The sequence below is a fragment of the Scyliorhinus canicula genome, chromosome 7, assembly GCF_902713615.1.
Source record: "Scyliorhinus canicula chromosome 7, sScyCan1.1, whole genome shotgun sequence".
Classification (NCBI taxonomy): domain Eukaryota; kingdom Metazoa; phylum Chordata; class Chondrichthyes; order Carcharhiniformes; family Scyliorhinidae; genus Scyliorhinus; species Scyliorhinus canicula.
In genome coordinates, this window is record NC_052152.1 from 5,099,972 (window position 1) to 5,123,208 (window position 23,237).

Here is a 23,237-nt window from a genome sequence, read left to right on the forward strand (position 1 = left end):
CGACGCCGTTGCCAGAACTCCTGACAAGAGCCTACCTCCATCCTCACCCACATCGCCTCTGGCTCCCTAACCCAGCTCGCTCCCCCTTGCTGTTCGCTGCCCAGTAATACATCCGCTTTGTAAGAGTCAAACCCCCGACTGTCGCCCTCTCTGAAGAAACGTCTTTCGAATCCTTGCCACCTTACCCGCTAACCGCTGTACCACTGTGCCACCCCTCAAGATATATCAACTAAAAAAAATAAAGCCCTATAAAATAGTGAATAGGACAGAAGAGAGTTCCGGGAAGTTAATGGAACAGAAAACGGAAATCAAGAAAAATGTATCTGTTCAGTGAAGTGACGAGCAGCAAGAGAGGTTCCCCGTTAATGAAGGGGTTGCAAGGGGCAGACTTTGGGAAGTCGGCTCGTGAGAAGCCATAGATAATAATCTTTATTGTCACAAGTAGGCTTACATTAACACTGCAATGAAGTTACTGTGAAAATCCCCGAGTCGCCACATTCCGGCGCCTGTTCGGGTACACAGAGGGAGAATTCAGAATGTCCAATTCACCGAACAGAACGTCTTTCAGGACTTGTGGGAGGAAACCGGAGCACCCGGAGGAAACCCAGCAGAAAAGAGGAGTATGTGCAAACTCTACACAGACAGTGACCCAAGCTGGGAATCGGACCTGGGACTGTGAAGCCGGAGTGCTAACCATTGTGCTACCGTGCTGCCTGATATATCTGGGATGATCAATAGGTCAGTGACATCTGAATATAGTCTGTGAAGCAGTGGTGTTCTGCTGATGGAGTGGGTACCTGAGAGATTGTGAGGACGCTTGAATTCATAAGAACATAAGAACTAGGAGTAGGTGGAGGCCATCTGGCTCTTCAAGCCTGCTCTGCCATTCAATGAGATCATGGCTGATCTGTTAAGAATAATAACTGGATAAAAGCAAATTACTGCTTTTATGTGGAATGGCTCTGCTAAATTGCCCCTTACTATCCAAAAGGTTAGGTGGGGTTACTGGGATAGGGTGGAAGCGTGGGCTTAAGTAGGGTGCTCTTTCCAAGGCTGGTGCAGACTCGATGGGCCAAGTGGCCTCCTTCTGCACTGTAAATTCTGTGATTCTATATTGGGCACACTGTTCCTACTGCGAGTCGGTGGTGGAGGGAATGGGTGTTGAAGGTGGTGAATGGGGTGCTAATCAAGTGGGTTTCTTTTATTCTGCATGGTGTTGAGCTTATTGAGTGTTGTTGGAGCTGCACACATCCAGGAAAGTAGAGAATACCCCATCACACTCCTGACATCGGCCTTGTAGATGGTCAACGTGCTTTGTGAGAATTGGACATGGGCTTTGCCTCAGTCCAGACCAAGCCAGTTCACAGCCATCTAAAACACCGTTGAGTAATGCGTTCAACCCCATGTGCTTCAGCATTCTGTTCCTTTACCCGACAAGCATTATACACGGCATGACAAATAATAAAATTGGCAAGGAGGGATGGACCAAGTGAAAAAGACAGCCAATGGTTTCGAACGTTGATGTCGAGGCTGATCAACGGTAGGTCAGCGATCTCACCTCGCGTTGGACAGGTAAGGATGTTGGGCACAAATGTAAAAAAGAAAAGTCCAGAATTAAAATTTATTCAACATTATTAACTCGACCAGTTATGTGAAGGAAGTTGTGAGCAGATCCTGGTATCACTGAAAAATGGCTGGAAACTTTGGTGCCATTGGAGGAAGATTTAGAAAATTGGAAGTCATACACAGAAAGATTTCACTACTGTATTCCAGCCAACAAGACTTCAGACAATATTACAGTCCCTGCTTTCTTTAGTACCATTGCCTGTCAAACTTTTAATTTCACTCCGGAGTCTGGCCAAACTTGAGAAACCCAGTAATAAAACACATCAAGAATTGGTTAAGATGCCAGAGGACCATTATTCACCTAAACTATTAATAATTATTGAAGTAATCAGCTGGAAGGGGAGAACATAGAAGTTTGTTGTGACCCTAAAGAACCTCGCAGAGTATTGTAACTCTCTGGATGATGGGATTAGAGACCGGTTGGTTTGTGGGTCGCGGAATGAGGCCATTCAGAGGAGATTGCTAATGGAACAGGCTGAAAACAGCCCTGGGGATAGCTGTTTTGATGATGCTTGCTTAAGGCTTTGCTCTCCCACCCAGCAGGAGGACAGAAGTTCAGCAAGATTAATTTATCACTGGCCGACATGCAAATTAATGTTCCAGCTGGATCTCAACAATGGGCCATGCTAGGGTATTCCTTCATTGGCAGCAAGCGGACTTCAACGATGGTCTTTAATATTATCTGCACATTCCTACGAGATCAAATACGGTCAGTCAGAGAGCCATGCGAATGTTGACGCAGTGTCACGTTTGTCTTTGACAGCTGTTCAGATACAACTCAGTAGTGAAAATATCTTCCATTTTTCACAGAACACCTTCCCCTGTCTGCAACTCAGGCCCAACGACATACCAGAAATGATCCTGTGATGGGGGAGGTGTTGGAAAAGGTATTAAAAGGGAGGCTAGTGGGAACGTGTTCTGAATTGAAGCCGTATATTTTCAGAAAATTCCGGTTGACAGTACAGGGTGGATGCCCATTGTGGAGCTGAGGGTAATAATTCCTCCAACTTGAGACGTGGATTATTGGAGCAATTACATGATGGACATTCAGGTATAGTTTTAATGAAGGAACTCATGAGGAACTACTTCCGGTGGTCAGGAATTGATGCCCAGACTGGGAAGAGCAGGACTGTGCCAGCCATGTGCTCGGGTAAATAACACACTGCCGTTATCCCCACTGAATCCATGCGAGTGGCCTAAAATGCCTTGGCAACGTCTACACATTGACTTTGCTGGTTCACATGAGGGGCAGCATGTTCACGGTCATAGTGGACACAGACTCCAAATGGACTGAGGTGGTCCGAGTGAAGTTAACAGCTGCAGAATAAATAATCGAAAAGCGCGATGAGATTTTTGCCAGATTTGGGAAACCAGAACAAATTGCAAGTGGCAACGTTCTACAGCTCAGGAGTTCAAGGGCGATCGAAAGGTGAGTTGTATCCAACACATTAAATCAGCGCCTTACCACCCATCCATGAATGGTTGAAGCCTGCACTGAAAGTCTCCAAGTACAAGGTTCATTACATTACTGTCTAAACAATTTCTTGGTGACATATTACGATGCTGCACATTCGATTACCCAGAGTTTCCCAGCTTTCCCATGCTGAAGAGGAAGCTGAGAACTACATTTGAACTACTCTTGCTGCAGGAGATGTCTGAAATAGTAGTGAGATGAATGTAAAAATTGTTAGTTATTAACAGTTCCTATTTGTGACAGCAATGTGATTAAAAACCCTGCTTTAAAATACATACAGGCAGTATGTCTGCTAAAGCTGTAATTAGGGTGTTGTAAAAGAGCGAGGTAATTATTCATTCCAACCATTTACTTGGTTACAGATAAAGGACAAATGGAATATTGTTAATATGTTGATGGTTCCCTGGAGTGTCGATAATTTATGATAAGGTATTCAGTCCTAGCTAAGCAGATCATAGAACTTAGTGGGATATAGATGATGTGATTAATGGGAGAAGCCAGGTCTGTCTGTGGTTTTGCAGTCTGTTACAGGATTTTAAGTTTAACAGCAGTTTGTCAAATGCTGTTAAGGGCAGCAGGGTAGCATGGTGGTTAGCATAAATGCTTCACAGCTCCAGGGTCCCAGGTTCGATTCCCGGCTGGGTCACTGTCTGTGTGGAGTCTGCACGTCCTCCCCCTGTGTGCGTGGGTTTCCTCCGGGTGCTCCGGTTTCCTCCCACAGTCCAAAGATGTGCGGGTTAGGTGGATTGGCCATGCTAAATTGCCCGTAGTGTCCTAATAAAAGTAAGGTTAAGGGGGGGGGGGGGGGGGTTGTTGGGTTACGGGTATAGGGGGGATACGTGGGTTTGAGTAGGGTGATCATGGCTCGGCACAACATTGAGGGCCGAAGGGCCTGTTCTGTGCTGTACTGTTCTATGTCTATGTCTAAGTTGAGCAGAAGTGTATTATATCTGCTCTTGAAAAGGATCTCTCTCCAAAGGTCTGCAGAGATGAGCAAATAACCTGTATTGTTCGCTTTATTTATAAGAGGCATTGCAACTGTATTGGGTTGCTCAAATGGAATTAGTGGTGGGTGTAGATAATAAGTCAAAGATTTTCCTTTTATTTAAGAGCTGTTTAACTGTTGATTGTAAAGCTATTTCTTCGATAATGTGGCTAATTCTGTGCCCAAATTAAAGTTTAGTTTTAATGTAAAAGATACCTCTTTGTCAGAGTCACCACTCCTGGTGTGAAGTATCCTTTCATCACAGTTTTACAAATTAAAGAAATTTGCTTGGGGTTCTCATCCGGTATCCTCACAAAAACTGGGGTCTGGTCCGGTATCCTGTGGGGTCTGGTCCAGTATTCTATCAGTCGAATGCAATTAATAGTTGCAAACCTTGGGAAGAGAAGGTAATTCTAAAAGATACTTTTTTAAACAAGGAGAACAAGTGTTGGTGTGTAGCTATACCATCAACGAGAAGTGGGCTCCTGCAATTGTATTGGCTCAAACTGGCCCTGTCTCCGATACAGTGCAAACTGAAGACGAGGTAGTGTGGATCTCCATGGATGAATTTGCCATTCCCGTGTCAGCCAGAGCTACGTCAGAATGAAACAGCTTCCATGTTACCAGATCGTGTCACTGTGACTTCCGGTCAATCCGCAAAAGCAGAAATTGCCAAAGAGTTCCCTACTGCAAGAGAGGCTGTCACACCCCCCCAGGATAGAGACATCCTCTGAAAACCTGGAGAGTACCTCTCAGGTCAGGAACAACCAAATCCCTGAAGTGCACAGGCAAACTGTGTGTAATCGACTCCCGCCAGATTGTCTTTCCTATTAGCTCTATTACTACCGTGTATTGATTTAATGCCTACCGCTTGTATATATGTTTTAATGATTATGTAAAAATACTACAGTTATTTGTTATGTTTGATCTGAGAAGAAAAGGGAGAGAGATGTTGTATATGTGGGTTGTTGTCATATTGCATTGTCACTTTAAGAGTTTGTCACATTTCCATCCGTGACGGCTACTTTGAGGGCTCTGCCTCTGTTTATATCAAGGCTTTGTACAGTTCACAGCCTCTGTTGATTATTGCATTCCATCCCTCATGCTTCATCCCCTTTGGTTTAATCCTGCGAGTGGAATGCACAACGTTCTTTCTTCATAATTTAAGCCTTGGAACCATCATATTGCCTCTCCTCATTCTTCCGACCAAAATGTGTCACTTCACACTTGTGTGTTAAATTTTATATCATTTCATTAGTCTGCTTATGCCCTCTTGAAGTCTACAACTCTGTCTCATTATTTGCTGCATTTCTAAGATTTGCCTCATTTGCACATTTTGAAGTTGATACCCTGTGTACCCATGTCCAGATCATTAATATATACCAAAAAGAGCAGTGGTACTGATATCACCCTGGTCACAACACCCTATAGTTCACCTCAGATTGGAAAGCGGCAGTTCGTCAGTACTCTGTATTTTCTTCCGTCTGCCATGCTCCACTGTCCCATTAATCATGTGGACTTCAATTTTGCTAACAATTCTATTATGTGGTACTTTATCAAGTGCCTTTTGAAAGTCTGTGCGCAGAATGTCAACACAAATGGCAAAACAAAGCCTTCCATTCATTTCTTTTTGTAGAGCTTCATGATAAGTTGAACAAAATACCACACATATGCAGAATTAACAAAGGTAAATTTGCAGATAATTTCTGTGCCTGTCAAATATATGCATCAAAAAAAGAAGCAACCTGCTCTTTCTACTCCAAAAGGGCGGTATGGTAGCACAGTGGTTAGCACTGTTGCTTCACAGCGCCAGGGACCCGGGTTCGATTCCCAGCTTGGGTCACTGTCTGTGCGGAGTCTGCACGTTCTCCCCGTGTCTGCATGGGTTTCCTCCGGGTGCTCTGGTTTCCTCCCACAAGTCCCGAAAGACGTGGTGGATTGGACATTCTGAATTCTCCCTCTGTGCACCCGAACAGGTGCCAAGGTGTGGTGACTAGGGTATTTTCACAGAAATTTGATTTGATTTGATTTATTGTCACATGTACCGAAGTACAGTGAAAAGTATTTTTCTGCGGCCGAGGGAACGTACACAGTACGTACCTAGTAGACACAAGAATAATCAGCAGAGAACATTGAAAAATGGTACATCGACAAACAGTGATTGGTTACAGAGCGGAACAAGGGGTCCAAAAAAGCAAATACAGAGCAAGAGCAGCATAGGGCATCGTGAATAGTGTTCTTACAGGGAACAGATCAGTCTGAGGGGGAGTTGGTGAGGAGTCTTGTAGCTGTGGGGAAGTAGCTGTTCCTATGTCTGGATGTGCGAGTCTTCAGACTTATGTACCTTCTGCCTGATGGAAGGGTCTGGAAGAAAGCAATGCCTGGATGGGAGGGGTCTCTGATAATGCTGCCTGCCTTCCTGAGGCAGCAGGAGGTGTAGACAGAATCAATGTGGGAGTGGCAAGCTTGTGTGATGCATTGGGCTGAGTTAACCACACTCTTCAGTTTCCTGCGACCTTGGACCGAGCAGTTGCCATGCCAGGCTGTGATGCAGCTGGATAGGATGCTCTCTATCACACTTCTGCAGAAGTTTGTGAGACGCGATGCAGACATGCCAAATTTCTTTAGCTTCCATAGGAAGTAGAGACGTTGTTGGGCTTTCTTGACTGTTGCATCAATGTGAGTGGACCAGGACAGACCGTTGGTGATGGTTACCCCCAGGAACTTAAAGCTATCGACTATCTCCACTTTGGGGCCATTGATGCAGATGGGAGTGTGTGTCGTGCTGCGCTTCCTGAAGTTGATGACCATTTCCTTGGTCTTTCTGACATTTAGAGAGAGATTTTCGGTACACCATGCAACCAAGTAATCTATCTACCTTCTGTTGTCTGATTCGTCGTTGTTTGAGATACGACTCACTACAGTCGTATCATCCGCAAACGTATAGATTGAGTTGGAGTTAAATCTTGTCACAAAGTCATGTTTGTATAGGGAGTACAGCAGTGGACTGAGCACACATCCTTGCGGGGCCCCGGTGTTGAGGACTATTGTGGAGGAGGTGCTGTTGCCGATCCTGACAGATTACGGTCTGTTAGTGAGGAAGTCAAGGATCCAGCTGCACAGGGAGGGATCAAGTCCAAGATTACAGAGTTTGGTTATTAGTGTCGTTGGGATAATGGTTTTGAAGGCGGAGCTGTAGTCTATGAACAGCAGTTTTCCTTGTTGTCAAGGTGTTCAAGTGTTGATTGTAGAGCCAGTGAGATAGCATCTGCTGTGGATCGGTTGAGGTGAAAGGCAAACTGCAGTTGATCGAGACTGTCTGGGAGACTGGCAGTGAGACTGGCTAGTCTCATGACTAGCCGATTGAAGCATTTCATGATAACAGACGTTATAGCCTGTGATCTTGTGTAGACCCTGCCATATTTGTCGTGGGTTCGTGTCGTTGGCCTGGGACTCTCATTTGATGCGGTTTTGTCTTTTTGCATTGCTGATGGCTTTCTGAATGTCGCACCTGGATTTCTTATATAGGTCAGGGTTGTCAGACTAGACTTCATTGCAGTGATAATGTAAGCCTACTCGTGACAGTATTAAAACTTATTATAGAACAATGTAATTCACTCAATGAAGGAAACAAATTTTTTTAACTTCTAAATAAATTAACAGGTATTTGAACTTTACCTGAATCGCAACAGAGCAAGGGTTGCTTTTACAAATCCTGTTGGACTGTGAGAGTGAATTTGCATGCTCCTTAAATCAATATTTCAATTAACTTTGGATAATCATCAAGTTAAATCTGTTTCGTAATTGTCATGTGAGTGTCCTTTTAAGAAAGCTTTTTGTCTTATCACATGGCTTCAGTGAAGTCATTGTGTGGGTGGAGCTGGGCTGTGGCTCTATGAGCTGTTTTTGGTTTTGCTTTCACATTTGACTGCTGTGGACGCAGGCAGAGAACAGAAGTGTTTTGGGCTGTCTCTTTCTAGTTCCATTGTAAATATCTGTTCCAGTAAAAATCTCCTTGCTGGTGGCGTTTAAGATATAGTTTGCTTTCCGGAAGGGTTTAAACTTGCTGGAGAGATGGGGTCAGAATCTCAGGAAAAGCCAGTTTTATTCAAGTGAGAATGCAGAGTGCTGGACCATACCCTTGAAAAGTGGTTTTTGGTTTATGGGATTTTGTTTCTGAATTGGAACAGTTAAGAGGAATTTCATTAAGTGTTATACATAGATTACTGTGGATGTGGGGTGTCCTTATGTTTGTAATTTATAAAAATTCTTGCTGTGTGTTTATATAAATGTTAACTAAGTTCTTAGAATAAAGCTTGTTTTGATTAAAGTGTCTGGAAGACTGTTGAATCACACCTGAAGGGAAGGCTTTTGTGCTCATTCTAGCCAAATTCAACAAAAGTGTTATAGGTCAGGTGAACTGCATAATATACTTTGGAGTTTCTAAACCCTGGCCCATAACAGTAATAAAGAAATAAAATATTGCTGCAAAAAGTAATTTTGCCAAAGCTTTTCGTATTGCACTCATCAGGACAAACCAATGTCACCTTTAGTCTATATGAGAAGAGGGTGCTAATTGGCTTCCAATTGAACTCTGATTGGTAGAGGTTGCTTTTGTTTCCTCAACTCTGCAACTATAAAAGTTCACTGCCATCACAAATTAAAATACAATTCTTTCAACACCAATGTACTGTTATCATATCTATCCACTTGTTAGGTGACAGGTATTAGAGACAGATTGTACAATTTTAGAGAGGCTCCTCTATTCACTGCCACTGAAATTTGATTCCTGCAGATTTCTTCGATTTATTGCCTTAAACCTGTGCCATCAACATTCAAATAGCCGGGCTGGGGTGGAAAGGAATTATTACTCCCCTCTTTATTTGGTGAATGTTATGTCTGTCGAGGCAAAGGAAGTCTGAGCTTGGGTGTGGAGCACCTTCCATCAGGAGCTGGGCTGAGATTGGTCAAATGCATTTCACTTAGTTACGTAGGATTATTATTCATTCTGTTAGAGTCAAATCATTGGAGTCAGATACTCATTCCCGGCTTGGAGAAGCAGTGGGTTGTGTGTGCATGTTAACCATGCCAGCTATTGTAATGTAGAATTTACCACTGGGCCTTGTGCTCCAGTTCTATAATGTTTACACTCTACACAAACCCTCTTCCAACCACTTCATCGAATCCTATCAAAATATCATTCTGTTCTTTTCTCCCCCCCTGTTTAGCTAGTTTCTCCTGAAAGACATCCAGGTTACTCAATTCAATTCCACCTTTGTGTTGAATTCCACGTGCTGACCACTTTCTGGGTAGAAAGGTTCCTTCTTGGACATTAGTGTTGATCTTATATTTATGACTCCCAGTTTTTGCACTCTTGTAACAAGCAGACCAACAGGATTGGCATTGTACCAGGTCTGGCCGCATCGGAGTTCGTATGAATCTTCTACAGAAATGTTAGGTTTCTACCTTTGGTCAGTTCTGCAGATGGGTCATATGGACTTGAAACATTAACTTTATTCCTCCCCACAGATGCTGAGTTGATCCAGAATTTTCTGTTTTTATTTCAGATTTCCAGCATTCGTAGTATTTTGCTTTTATTGGCACTATCAGTCTGGTCCAGATTTAAGTCAGAATTCCTCAAGTATTATCCAATCCTTTGCCCTCCACTCTGTCTCCTGTTTCACCACAGTCCCTCCCCACCTACCCTTCCCTCTCTATGGCTCCCGGGTAGGTGCATGCCTCTCTCTCTCTGGTTCAAAGCTCAGTGCTTGCCTCTCACTCTTTCTCTCTCGTCCTCTCTCTCTCTCGTCCTCTCTCTCTCTCGTCCTCTCTCTCTCTCGTCCTCTCTCTCTCTCGTCCTCTCTCTCTCGTCCTCTCTCTCTCGTCCTCTCTCTCTCGTCCTCTCTCTCTCGTCCTCTCTCTCTCTCTGTCGTCCTCTCTCTCTCTCTCTCGTCCTCTCTCTCTCTCTCTCGACCTTTCTCTCTCTCTCGTCCTCACTCTCTGTCGTCCTCACTCTGTCGTGCTCTCTCTCTCTGTGTCTCATGCTCTCTGTTTCGTGCTCTCTCTCTCTGGTGTTCTCTCTCTCTGGTGCTCTCTCTCTCTGGTGCTTGCTCTCTCTCTCGTGCTCTGTCTCTCTCTCTCTCTCTCGTGCTCTGTCTCTCTCTCTCTCTCGTGCTCTGTCTCTCTCTCTCGTGCTCTCTCTCTCTCTCTCTCGTGCTCTCTCTCTCTCTCTCTCTGGCTCGTGCTCTCGCTCTGTCTCTCTCGCTCTGTCTCTCTCTCTCTCTCTCTCTCTCGTGCTCTCTCTCCCACGCGCTCTCTCTCGTGCATTCTCTTGTTGGTCCATTTACAATTGGCATTGTTGTGAAGCAGACCAGGCGCGTGCTGTCGAGGCACGTGCTGTCCACGCGCTTGCAAGATTAAAAACATTGAAAACTTATGGGTATTCTTTAGCAATTAATTCAGAAATTCAGCAGCTAATTTATGCAATAAACCCCTGCAAACAACAAAGCGACAACTAGCAGATTCTCTGGGATTTTTGATTGTCTGTTGAGGGATAATGATTGTGCCAGAATATTGGGAGAATTCCTTGCGCTGGGGAGGGGATTGCACTGTGGGTTCATTGAGTCGCACACATCCAGCATTGTGATGGTGCAAGTTACTTAATTCGCAGTTGCAATAATTACAATCTTGATTTATAACTTCAATTCGGCATGTTAGCAGTTTACATCTTACGGTCCTCTGAAGTTTAATGACCTCTTGCTTAAGTTGAAATACCCATCACGGCGGCATTGCTCTCTATTTTGTCTTTCACCTTGAGGCGGATGGCAGGCATAGCCTCTGGCTTTCTCTTCAATAAAAACCCCCACTCCAGCATTACTTTTGTCTCTGTTTTTGGACTGATTGATCTCTGTATTGTAACCGGTCTGTCTTCTCACAGTCGGAACTACTTTTTCTCTTATGAACCCTGTGCTGACTTTTGCACACTTGTAACCTTTTCCTGCTGGAATCTCTCCTTTCTGTCAGTTGCAATCAAAGGCTGCAGTTATTACTCTTCTTTTGGATCAGCTATGCTTCACATTAACCTTTGTCCTTGCCCCATCAAAGAGCTCCCTGAAGAAGCTCCCTTGATGTCTCATTTAATGAAGAACAATCACTAATTTGTGGATGATATTTTTTTTGCCAGTAATTGAGCTTAAGTGCAGTACTATTGATCTAAAATGTCTTCATTTTTAAAATTCATTCTTGAGATGTGGGTGTCACTGGAAAAGCCATTATTTATTGTGCAGTTAAATTGAGTGGCTTGCTGGGCCATTTCATAGCAGGGCAATTAAGAGTCAACCGCATGACTGTGCTTCTGAAATCCAAAAGGCCAGACCAGGAAAGAAAGTAGATTTTCTTCCCTAAAGGTTCAGCATTACTGACAATGGCTTTTTAGTCCAGATTTCACGGAACCGCAGAATTGCTTTGCCCCATTGTGTCTGCACCGGCTTTCCAAATGAGCATTATGACTAGTGCCATCCCCTGCCTTTTCTCCCATAACCCTGTGCGTCATTTCTATTGAAATATTCATCTAATGCCTCGATTGAACCTGCCTCCACCACACTCCCAATCAGTACCGGACCACTTGCAGCGTGAAAAAGGTTTTCTTGTATCGCACTTGCTGCTTTTGCAAATAATTTTAAATCTGTGTCGTTTTGTTCTTAAACCTTTTTTGCGTGCGGGAGCGATTTGTCCACTCTGACCAGCCTACTCTTGGTTTTGAACACCTCTATCAAATATCCTCTTAGCCTTCTCCTCTTCAAGGGGAACAGCTCCAACATCTCTAATCTGCCTAAATAGCTGACATTTCTCATTCCTGGAACCATTCTTGCAAACCTCCTTTGCGCCCTCTGCAATGCGTCCACATCCTTCCTATAGTGGGGTCCCCAGAACTGGACGCAATATCCCTGCTGAGGCTAAGTGGTGTCATATACAAGTTCAGAATAACCTCCTTTATCTTGCACTGTATGCCTTTATAAATAAATCCCAGGATGCTGTATGCTTTATTAATTGCTCTCTCAATCAGTCCTGCCACCTTCAGTGAGTTATGTACGCAAACACACAGGCCCCTCTGCTTCAACACCCCCTGAACATTGCACCATTTATACCATCTCTCCCTGCTCTCCCTCCCAAAATGAATCACCTGACACATCCCCACATTGAACTTCATGTCAGCTATTTGCCCACTCCATCAACTTGTCTATGGCCTTTGATGTTTTACACTATCCTCCTCAGTTCTAAATGCTTCCATGTTTTGTATCATTCACAAGCTATGAAATTGTCTCCTGCAAATTAATATCAGTAAAAGTATTGTCCCAATACTGACCCCAAAGAACTCTCAATACAAAACTCCCTCCAATCTGAAAAGTATCCATTAACCCTCACCTGCTGTTTCCTATTACGCAACCAATTTAGCATCCACATTGCTACTGTCCCTTTTATTCCAGGAGCTAAAACGTTTCTCACAAGTCTGTTGTGTGGCACTGTGTCAGACACCTTTTGGAAATCCATGTGCACCACATCAGCGGCATTATCCTCATTAACCCTCTCTGTTACCTCTTCAAAAAAACTCCAGCAAGTTAGTCAAACACGATTTGCCCTTGCGAAATCCAAGCTGGCTCTTCCTAATCAACCCGCAATTTTCTATGTGACTACTAATTCTAAGTTAATTTGGAATACTGAGCTGCTGCGGAAGGGTTTGAAATCATGTCTCCAGTTTATTCGTCCAGCAACATAGCCACGTTGCTACTCGAGGGAGGGGATTGTTATTGTACGATGAGTTACTGTGTTCTTGATATATGTGTTTGATATGTAGTTGTGTTATACGTTGGTGCAGTAATTGGACAGGGTAACCGTATGTTGTGTTTTGGTCTCAGTGTATTGAAGTTCCTGATTCTATTGGGAAAAGTTAGGATGCAGCTCTATCAATCCACCCTGTCAACACCACTCAAGATCTTGCATTTCAATCAAGTTGCTCTTACTCTTCTAAACTCCACTGGATACAAGCTTAGCCTGCCCATCCTTTACTCTGAAGACAGCCCTCCCATTTCAGGTATTAATCTAGTAGTAAACCTTCTCTGAACTGCTTCCAATTAAATTCTTCCTTAAATAAGGAGACCAGTACTATACAAAGTCCTTCAGATGCGGTCTCATTAGTGTCCTGTACAAGTGAAACCACCATTTCCATGTTGGCGTCAGCACTTAGTCTCTGAATTGGAGAATCTAGCCCACTACTTTAGTAATGAATTCCCCTCACAAATTATGACATTCTACTAGTTTTGCTAATTACTTACTGTACCTTTGTGATTCATGCACTGGGACACCCGGATTCCTCTTTAGATGATAACCTTTTTTATTTTTCCTGCCAAAACAGACAATTTCACATTTTCCCAGATTATACTCCATTTGCCAGATGTTTTCCCACTCACTTAACCCTTTAGGACCTGCCCAGCTCAGTCTGTGGTGCAGCGACTGAGCCACTGTTGGTAATAGGCATTGAGGTCCCTCACCCAAAATACCCTTGCCACCTGCAGTGCTTCCGCCAGGTACTGTTCAACGTACTGACTCATCAGCTGACGGTAGACGGTCGGGAGGGCAATCAGCTGGAGGTTTCCTTGCCCATGTTTGACCTGATGCCATGAGACTTGAAGTGTTGGCTTGTATAGACTTGAGAGATGAACAGACACTTCCAACACTGATGAAGGTTCAACTCAATTTTATTAACTAACTTCTAACTAACTAACACACGATGACTGTGGGTCTAAATGATGCTAACTTAAACTAGAGACCTAAGCCTTGTCCGAACCAGTTGATTCTGTCAGCACGTGTTGTAAGTCTGTGCTGGGCTGGATGAGTTCCTGTTACACTGAGAGGCAGCACCCAGAATGAGCGGGAACCGTGGTGCCCTCTGCCTTTATAGTGTGTGTATTCTAACTGGTGATTGGCTGCGGTGTTTGTACATGTTGATTGGTCCCTGTGTGTGTCCATCAGTGTGTGTCTGCACCATGATATACTGGTGTATATTATGACAAGACTTTGAGTTCCAGAGTCGATATGGCGGACCCCCAGGGCAACTCCCCCCTGACTGTAGACAGTGGGACAGGACATACCCAGGGATGATGATAATGGTGTCTGGTATGATTCTGTGAGTATGGTCAGGCTTCGCTTGACTTGTCTGTGAGGCAGCTCTCCCAATTTTGACACAAGCCCCCCCCCTCACCCCCTCACCCACCCACCCAGAAGCTAGCGGGGAGGTCTTTGCAGGATCAACAGGGCTGGTTTTGCTGTTGTCATTTCTGGTGCCTACTTTGATGCTGGATGGTCTGCCCGGTTTCATTCCCTTTTTGTCACCTTGATGGCGTTTGGATACAACTGATAGGCTTGCTGGGTCATTTTAGTGGGCTGCAAGAGTAAACCACATTTCCGTGGATCTGGACTCGCAGGTAGGCCGGACCTGGTGAGGACGGCAGATTCCCCTTCCCGAAATGACATTAATGAACCAGATGAGTTTTCCCAACAATTGGCACTGGTTTAATAGTAGATTTTTCTTCCAGATTTTTATTGAATTTAAATTCCACCATCTGTAGTGATGGGATTCAAACCTGGCTTCCCAGAGGCTTACCCTGGGTGACTGGATTACTCGTCCAGCGGCAATACCACTGCCTACTCAGACAAATAAATCATTAATTTTAGCTCGAGCAGGAGTATTGTGGTGGAACTAACTGCATTGTACCATTCCCATTTGAACAGAAGCTATTTAATCTCCTTTGTGATGTGGGTTTGATTCTTTCAGCCTGTTTCCTTCAGGTCATTGGGAGAAATTCGTGAAGCATTTTCGATATTATAACACAAGTGTCTAAGTGCAGGATTCTGGAGTTTCTTGGCATTCTCTTTTGCCAGACATTAGCAACTTTGCTGCAGTTCAGCGATGTCCAATACAAATCCCTGATTCAGCAGCACTTCTTCATCCATCCATTCTGCTCTCCATCCAAACCTTCTCCTGCTTTCGTTCCATAGCCTTCCCCTGTTTGTATCTGGACCTCGATCAGGATTCTTCACCATCCAGGCCTCCCCCTCCCAGCCACCGGCCAGCTCAGTCAGAATCAGAGACACTAAACAGCACAGAAAGAGGCCATTTAATAATCATAATAATCGCTTATTGTCACAAGTAGGCTTCAATGAAGTTACTGTGAAAAGCCCCTAGTCGCCAAACTCCGGCGCCTGTTTGGGGAGGCTGGTATGGGAATTGAACCCGCGCTGCTGGCCTTGTTCTGCATTACAAGCCAGCTGTTTAGCCCACTGTGCTTAACCAACACCAACTAGCTAAACCAGCCCCTAATTAATTAATTAATAATGGTTATTGTCACAAGTAGGCTTACATTAATATTGCAATGAAGTTACTGTGAAAAGCTCCTAGTCGCCGCACTCCGTCAACTGCTCGGGTACACTGAGGGAATATTCAGTTCACCTAACAGCATGTCTATCGATACTTGTGAGAGGAAACCGGAGCACCCGGAGGAAACTATGCAGACACGGGGAGAACGTGCAGACTCCGCACAGACAGTGACCCAAGCCGGGAATCGTACCTGGGATCCTGGAGCTGTGAAGCAACAGTGATAACCACTGTGATAACATGCTACCCCATTGTGTCTGTGCCTCAGTCTGACCCCATACTGCTGTACTTTTTGAACATTAATAGTTGCTGTTTCTCCATTACTTTGCTGTGATTAGGTGTTTGATTGATCTGCCCAATGCAGTGAAAGCTGTCGCCTCGCTGTACCTTGCTGATGTTTCTCTGGTGCTGAGACCTATTGTTTTCACTCATGTCACGCACAGTTATAGCAGATAACCAATAATCTGTAGCAAAGGGGGCAAAACATTTAACAAATGGAAGACACTCATCTTTCCACCTTACTATTTCACCAGCAAACACAAATGTTAAAGTTCACATGTTTACATTATACATTTTAATATCACATGATCCGTGGCCCAGCTTACCACTCAGTTTAATTTTGCCATTCAAAAATGCATTGGAGGCAAAGGTATTGGATAAGCCTGTTGAATTTGGGCAGCTTGGTAGCACCCTGGTTAGACTGCTGCCTCACAGCGCCAGGGACCCGGGTTCAATTCTCGCCTCGAATGACTGTCTGCACGTTCTCTCTGAGTCTGCGTGGGTTTCCTCCGGGTGCTCCGGTTTCCTCCCACAGTCCAAAGACATGCAGGTTAGGTGGATTGGCCGTGATAAATTTCCCATAGTGTCCAAACGTTAGGTGGGGTTACAGGATCGGATGGGGGAAGTAGGCCTAATTAGGGTGCTCTGACAGAGGTTCCGTGTAGAGGTTCAGATGGGCCAAATGGCCTTCTCCTAATAATAATAATTGCTTATTGTCACAAGTAGGCTTCAGTGAAGTTACTGTGAAAAGCCCCTAGTCGCCACATTCCGGCGCCTGTTCGGGGAGGCTGGAACGGGAATTGAACCCACGCTGCTGGTCTTGTTGTGCATTACAAGCCAGCTGTTTAGCCCATTGTGCTAAACCAGCCCCTCCTACACTGTAGGGATTCTATAAATCATGGTCCCATCAGGTTAGGATGTTGGAGCAATTAAAATCGAGGATGTTGATGGAGTCAGAATTGGAGGTATGCGGAGGGTTTTGGGGCTGTCGTGTGTTAGATCGATAGGGAGGACACAGGGTAACGGAGGGATCTGAAAATCAGGATGTGAAATTTAGAACCGAGATGTTACTGGATGTGGAGCCAATGTGGGTCAGTGAGCACAGGTAAGTGTTAAATTAAAAACTTATTTGAATAGATCTCACGGGAAGTATTGATTTATTCTGTCAAATAACTTGGGGCGCAAGCGAATAATAAATGTTTTATTTTATTCCGAAGGTGGTAATCGGCAGTAAAACTGGACAGCAGCTATACCGTATTTCTCCCTGGGCACGATATGTGGAACGTGAACAGAATGCAACTACTTACGTCTGGGTGCATTGGGACTCACCCCAACCATATATGGTGAGCAATTTATTTTTTCACAACCTTTGTGCATATCCTTAGGTGAAAAATGTAACTTGTGAAGCAAACAAGCTAATTCCTCGTGGCTAGATATCACTGGCCAACTGAAAGGCCTTGAACTTGAATTTTGATTCTTGTTTTCCACCAAGGGAAAAACGTCGGATCTGACTTTGCAGTGTAAATAACAGGAAGGCTGTTATGTACATTTAATTAGAACAGCAAACTTTGAGCGACAGCACCTGTGCAGTTAAATACTGGCTGTCGAGGTGGCACAGTGGTTAGCACTGCTGCCTCACAGCACCAGGGACCCTGGTTCAATTCCGACTGTCTGTGTGGAGTTTGCATTTTCACCCCGTGTCTGCGTGGGTTTCCTCCAGCTGCTCAGGTTTCCTCCCACAGCCCAAAGATGTGCGGGTTAGGTGGGGTTACTGGGATGGGGATGGGGAATGGGCTTAGGAGCGGTGCTCTTTCAGTGGGTTGGCGTAGATTCAATCGGCCGAATGGCTTCTTTTTGCACTAAAGGAATTCTACGATTCAATGAAATATGGAAATTCAGATGTTGCCGCGCTCCTACAGAAGCTGTGCTATCTCATTGAGAGGCTCACTATTCAAATACAGGGAATGGCAGGAAGTTGTTGCATTTGCTTCAGGGATGTGAATTAAATTTGTCACAAAGTCGAAGTACCTTTCAGTGATGTGACTGGTCTGAATTACTGCCAAACAACCCCTCTGGCATTGAAAATTAATTTAATTCAAAGTGTAAAATCTCATTCATAGAAACATAGAAAATAGGAGCAGAAGGAGGCCATTCGGCCCATTGTGCCTGCTCTGCCATTTATTACGATCATGGCTGATCATCCAACTCAATACCCTGCTCCCCATATCCTTTGTTCCCCTTCGCCCACAGAGCTATATCAAGCTGCTTTTTGGATATTTAATTTTTAAAATTCATTTACAGGAGGTGGGCGTGGCTGGCTAGGCCGCCAGTTATTGCTCATCCCTAGTTACCCTTCAGAAGGTGGTGGTGAGCTGCATTCCTAAACTGCTGCGGTTCCTGAGGGACTCCCGCAGTGCTGTTAGGGAGGGAACGCCAGGAATGTGACCCAGTGACAGACCTTTGGGGTTCAGGAAGTGCATTACTCGCTGCAGGATTCCTAGCCTTTGACCTTCTCTGTGTATTTATCTGGGTAGTCCAGTTCAGTGTCTGGTCAATGGTAACCCCCAGAATGTTGATTTTGGGGGGTTCAGCGATAGTAATCGTAATGCCATTGAATTTCATGAGGTGATGGTTCGATACACTTTTGTTGGAGGTGGTCATATTGCCTGGCACTTGTGTAGCACAAATGTTAGTTGCCACTTGCCCAGCCTGGATATTGTCCAATCTTGTTACATTGCCCGTAGTGTCCTAAAAAGTAAGGTTAAGGGGGGGTTGTTAGGTTACGGGTATAGGGTGGATACGTGGGTTTGAGTAGGGTGATCATTGCTCGGCACAACATCGAGGGCCGAAGGGCCTGTTCTGTGCTGTACTGTTCTATGTTCTATGTTGTTACATTTGAACATAAAGTGCTTCAGTCTATCAGGCGTTGCGAATGGTGCATCATTAGAGCCATCTGCAAATATCCGCATGAACGTCATTGATATTTGGGCCCTTAGGAACTCCTACAGTGATGCCCTGGAGCTGAGATGATTGTCCTCCAACCACCACAACCAAGTTCCTTTGTGCCAGCTATAACTCGAACCAGCGGAGAGTTTCACCCTAATTCCCATTGACTCCAGTTTTACTAGGGCTCCTTGATGCCATACTCAGTCAAATGCTGCCTTGATGTCAAAGGGCAGTCACTCTCACCTCACCTCTGACATTTTTGTCCAGGACTATTCCCAGAATATTGTCAAGGCCCACAGTCTTTGCAGTATTCCGTGCCTTCAGCCGTTTCTTTTTACCACATGGAGTGAATCACATTGGCTGAAGACTGACATCTATGATGTTGGGGACCTCCGGAGGAGACCGAGATGGATCATCCACTCTGCACTTCTGGCTGAAGATTGGTGCAAATAACACAGCCTTGACCTTGCACAGATTTTCTCCATCATTTAAGATTTTGATTTTTGTGGAGCCTCCTCCTCCAGTGAGCTGTTTAATTTGAGTCTCTCGTTGCCAGTTGGCAGGTTTGACGAGGGTCTGTGTTCTTTCTGCAGACACCGGATTTTGGGAGCTGACAGCACGGGCAGCTACCTGGAATTCGTTTCATGTTCGACGTCAGACAGTAACTCCTGGAATTCAGTTTCAACAGATGTTATCACAATGCAGCTGGGGGAGGCCATCGGATGGGCTCCATATTGAGAGGTGGCTGTCTGTGCTCCACCTCTGCTGTGCAGCCTTCAGCACTGGCCACCGCCTATCCAGGGAGCAGCGGGGCGACTCATGACCTCCAGGCCAGGGCTGAGAAGGAGGGGCGGGCAACCAACCAAAATGATCATGGGCCACCAGGCCAGATACCCAGCAGCCCGGCAGGAGCACACGTGGTCGTCGAGGCTTGAGGCCAGCCACCCAAGCGAGAGCCGAGTGATGCCGTGAGTAGCAGAGGAGAGGTGCGATGACGGCTAGGCAAGTACTGGCGTTGTGACTCTGAATCGGGGAGCAGCGGCCAGTGCAGTGGCCAGCCTGACAGCAGGTCTGAAAGTGAGCAGGCTGGGCTGGGCTCAACTGGACTGGGCAGTGAGATTCTGCGTTTCTGTGCCTTGCATTGTGGGGGCTGAGGGTCAGGATGGTATTGATGTAATTGGGGGCGGGGCTTGACCTAGCCATTGGGGTCAGGTTGCCATGTCATCAGGGGGCAACTTTATCAGCAAATGTGTAGAAGACTGTGTGCCAAAGAAAGCAGTGTGTACGTTCCCCAACCGGAAACCATGGCTTAATTGGGAGATTGACTCTCTACTGAAGGTCAGGTCTGAGGCCTTCAAGTCAGGTGACCCTGACCTATACAAGAAATCCAGGCACGACCTCCGCAAAGTCATCAGGGATGCTAAGAGACAATATCAGACCAAGCTAGAGTCACAGACTAGCATTACAGACTCTCGGTGGTTGTGGCAAGGCATAAACAACACAACGAGCTACAAAGCGAATCCGAACAGAATCTCTGGCATCAACACACCCCTCCCCGATGAACCCAGCAGTCCCGGATACACCCATACCCACAGTCACAGCTTCCGAAGTCAGAAGGCCTTCTTGTAAGTGAACCCTCGGGAGGTGATGGGTCTGGATGGGGTCCCTGGCCGTGCACTCAGAACCTGCGCGGACATCTTCAACCTGTCCGTACTCCGTTCCGAGGTCCCCACCTGCTTCAAGAAGACCACCATCATACACCGGTGCCAAAGAAGAACACGCAACGTGCCTGGTTGAACCCAAATCCCCAGAGCATTAGTCTGGGCCCCTGGATTACTAGTCCAGTGATATTACTACATAACCATTGCAACTCTGCGTATCCAGAGTGTTTGGTGGTTTATTATACGTCAAACATTTCACAATTCACTGAAATTCAAGCAACAAAACTGGATAGCAGTTTCTCCAATTCAGAATTGAAGGTACCGTTGACTGTCCTTTTTTAAAATCCCGTGCTAATATATGTTCCGTTTGACTGCACCAAGAGGCATGGGAAGTTCGGAACAAAGGATTATTGACTTTTAAAATGCCTGTCTTTGTAGACATTGCTGGTACATTTCCCTTTTACATGTGGAATCTGACTGCTCTCATCTCTGGGGAGTACAAATCTACTGTCAAGGTTAGCAAATGTTGGAATTCGGAAAATCTTTCAATGTATACATTATTGGACTTCATGCAATTGACAATATGTCTTGGTTCAGCTTCACACACAGCAGAGAAATGTTTAATAATTTAAATAGATTCAGTTTCTTCCTTTTTAATACAGCAATGAAATTCTCATTATCAAAGTTCACTAGCTAGCCTAGTCAATGGGTAACCATGACAATCGACTGTTCCTTCTTGATGCATCTAGATATTTAAACTACAAGCATTTAATTTGCTACTTTCAGCTGGCAATGAGCATTTTAAATTGGACCCAATATAACTCATCGTTTAATGAGATTTGTCTGTCCCAGATAATCATAGATCAATATGTGTTCCTATTGACTAAAACCCTGAAGCTTGGACAATGGGACCGAAAGCAATATCGATTTCCCATACAGTGCAGGGAGGACTGAGGGTACGGAGGTAGATTGAGGTGTGAAGCAGTAAACCGTGTCTTAGTTTGTAGCTCATTCTCTTGGGTGTTTTGCTACAGGTGAGTGGCAGCTTTTTTCTCCATCACGCAGTTGACATTGCAGCAATAAACTGTCAGTTGTCTCTCCCTCTCCCCCTGGAGTGCAGGTGTGAATACTGTCCTATCCTCGCAAGGTGCAGACTAGAACATCGACATGGCAGATGGCTGCTTTCAGCTCTGTTCTCTCACTGCCAGTGTCAGATCCGTTTCTGTCAGCTCTGTTGCTTGAAAAAAAACTAAGATTATGCTGTCTTTTTCAGTCTGTTGAGTTTGAGACTTACTTAATGCCTCCAAATGCTTGCGTATTCCACTGGGATTTTGGCATATGGTCAGTCCAAATTTAAACCACTCTGTACAAATTACACATCCTGTTGCCTCTTCACTGGAGAGTGGCGGGATGTGGGGTTGTATGGGAGAGGGGCAAGAAACAAGTCAAAACTTTTTGCCGTTTTATTCGAGAATCACTGAGGTGGGTGGGACACAGCTGAAACTGCAGTGAGTTTATTAACTGTTATGGCCGGGGATTAGAGAACCCCAAAGTGTATCATGGAGTTCACCTGACCCACAACTTTTACTAGATTATGGTATGGAGAGCACATGGTCCACTCTACAGGTGTGGTACAGCAGAAATGGAAAAGTAATTTTTAAAGCAAAACAATGTTGATTCTATGAACTCAAGTTAACCTTTTTAAAACAGACAGTGAACATCTTAGCAACCATTAATTCAAATACAACCCCCAAAGAATACAACACTAAGCAATCCTTAATAACTTCCCAAACAAAATCCAGAAGACAGTAGAAACACCTTTCAGCAGAAGCACATTAGGTTTACATTCACTACTGAGAACATTTATAATTCTGAATTCACCAAATGATCAAGAGATAGTCTTTTCATGGCAGAGAGATCAACAGTATACCTGCTCTGTCTGGCTTCAGCTCCAACACTGAAAACGAAACTAAAAGACACCCTGCAGCAAACAACCTAAAATGAAAGTAAAAAGCTGACAGACAGCCCAGCTCCACCCACTCTCTGACATCACTGATAAACACTCATTTCTTAAAGGTACATTCCTTAAAGTTACTCTCACATGACATAACGAACATGAGTCAGTTTATAAATAGGATCAAGAGGCCAAATAATTGTCCAGAAACGAACTCTCCAGTTTCCTCCTGCAGCTGTTTGTCCTTGTTAAAGAGCGAACTAAAGCTGGCCTTAGCCAGCCATGAACCTCTGTTCCCTGAAGGATAACCTTCCTCATCATCAAAGCGGCTCCTTTGAAATAAATATTCACAATCATAATTCTAGACAGGATCGATAGAGAGAAACATTTGCGTTGGTGGAAGGATCAAGATGAGCGGACAAGGATACACATATATTAGTTTGGAGCGAGAATAGGCCATCCGGCTCCTCGAGCCTGCTCCGCCATTTCATGCTTGATCTGATGGTGGCCTCAAGTCTCCCCCAACACCATTTGACTCCTTTGTAAATCACAAACCTATCTACTCAGCCTTGACAATATTCAATGACCTGCATCCTCTGCTCTCTGGGAAGAGAATTCCACAGTCTGATAACCCTCGGAGAAAAGGTTTCTCCTCATTTCAGCCTTTACCAAAACCCCTTTATTTTTAAACTTGTGTCTGCTAGATTTGGTTTCGCCAATAAGTGAAAACATTCTATCATCATCCACCCTGTGTAGTCCCCTCAGATCTCATGTTCAAGTAAGATCACCTCTCCTTCTTCTGAACTCCAGTAGATACAGGCCCAGCCTTTCCAAACGTTCCATCGGATAATCCCCTCATTGCACATTTGGGGCTGGTTTAG

The 23,237-nt window shown here is 44.8% G+C and overlaps 1 protein-coding gene across 4 annotated transcripts in view; it reads left to right on the forward strand.

Annotated features, from left to right (window-relative positions):
* The window catches only part of LOC119968715 (1,4-alpha-glucan-branching enzyme-like), a 707,296-nt gene that overhangs the window by 284,620 nt on the left and 399,439 nt on the right, over positions 1–23,237 (forward strand). For all 4 annotated transcript variants that reach the window (XM_038801318.1, XM_038801319.1, XM_038801320.1 and 1 more), the window contains exon 4: positions 17,013–17,138. In XM_038801318.1, the coding sequence (XP_038657246.1) occupies positions 17,013–17,138 (126 nt within the window). The remainder of the gene's footprint in view (positions 1–17,012; positions 17,139–23,237) is intronic.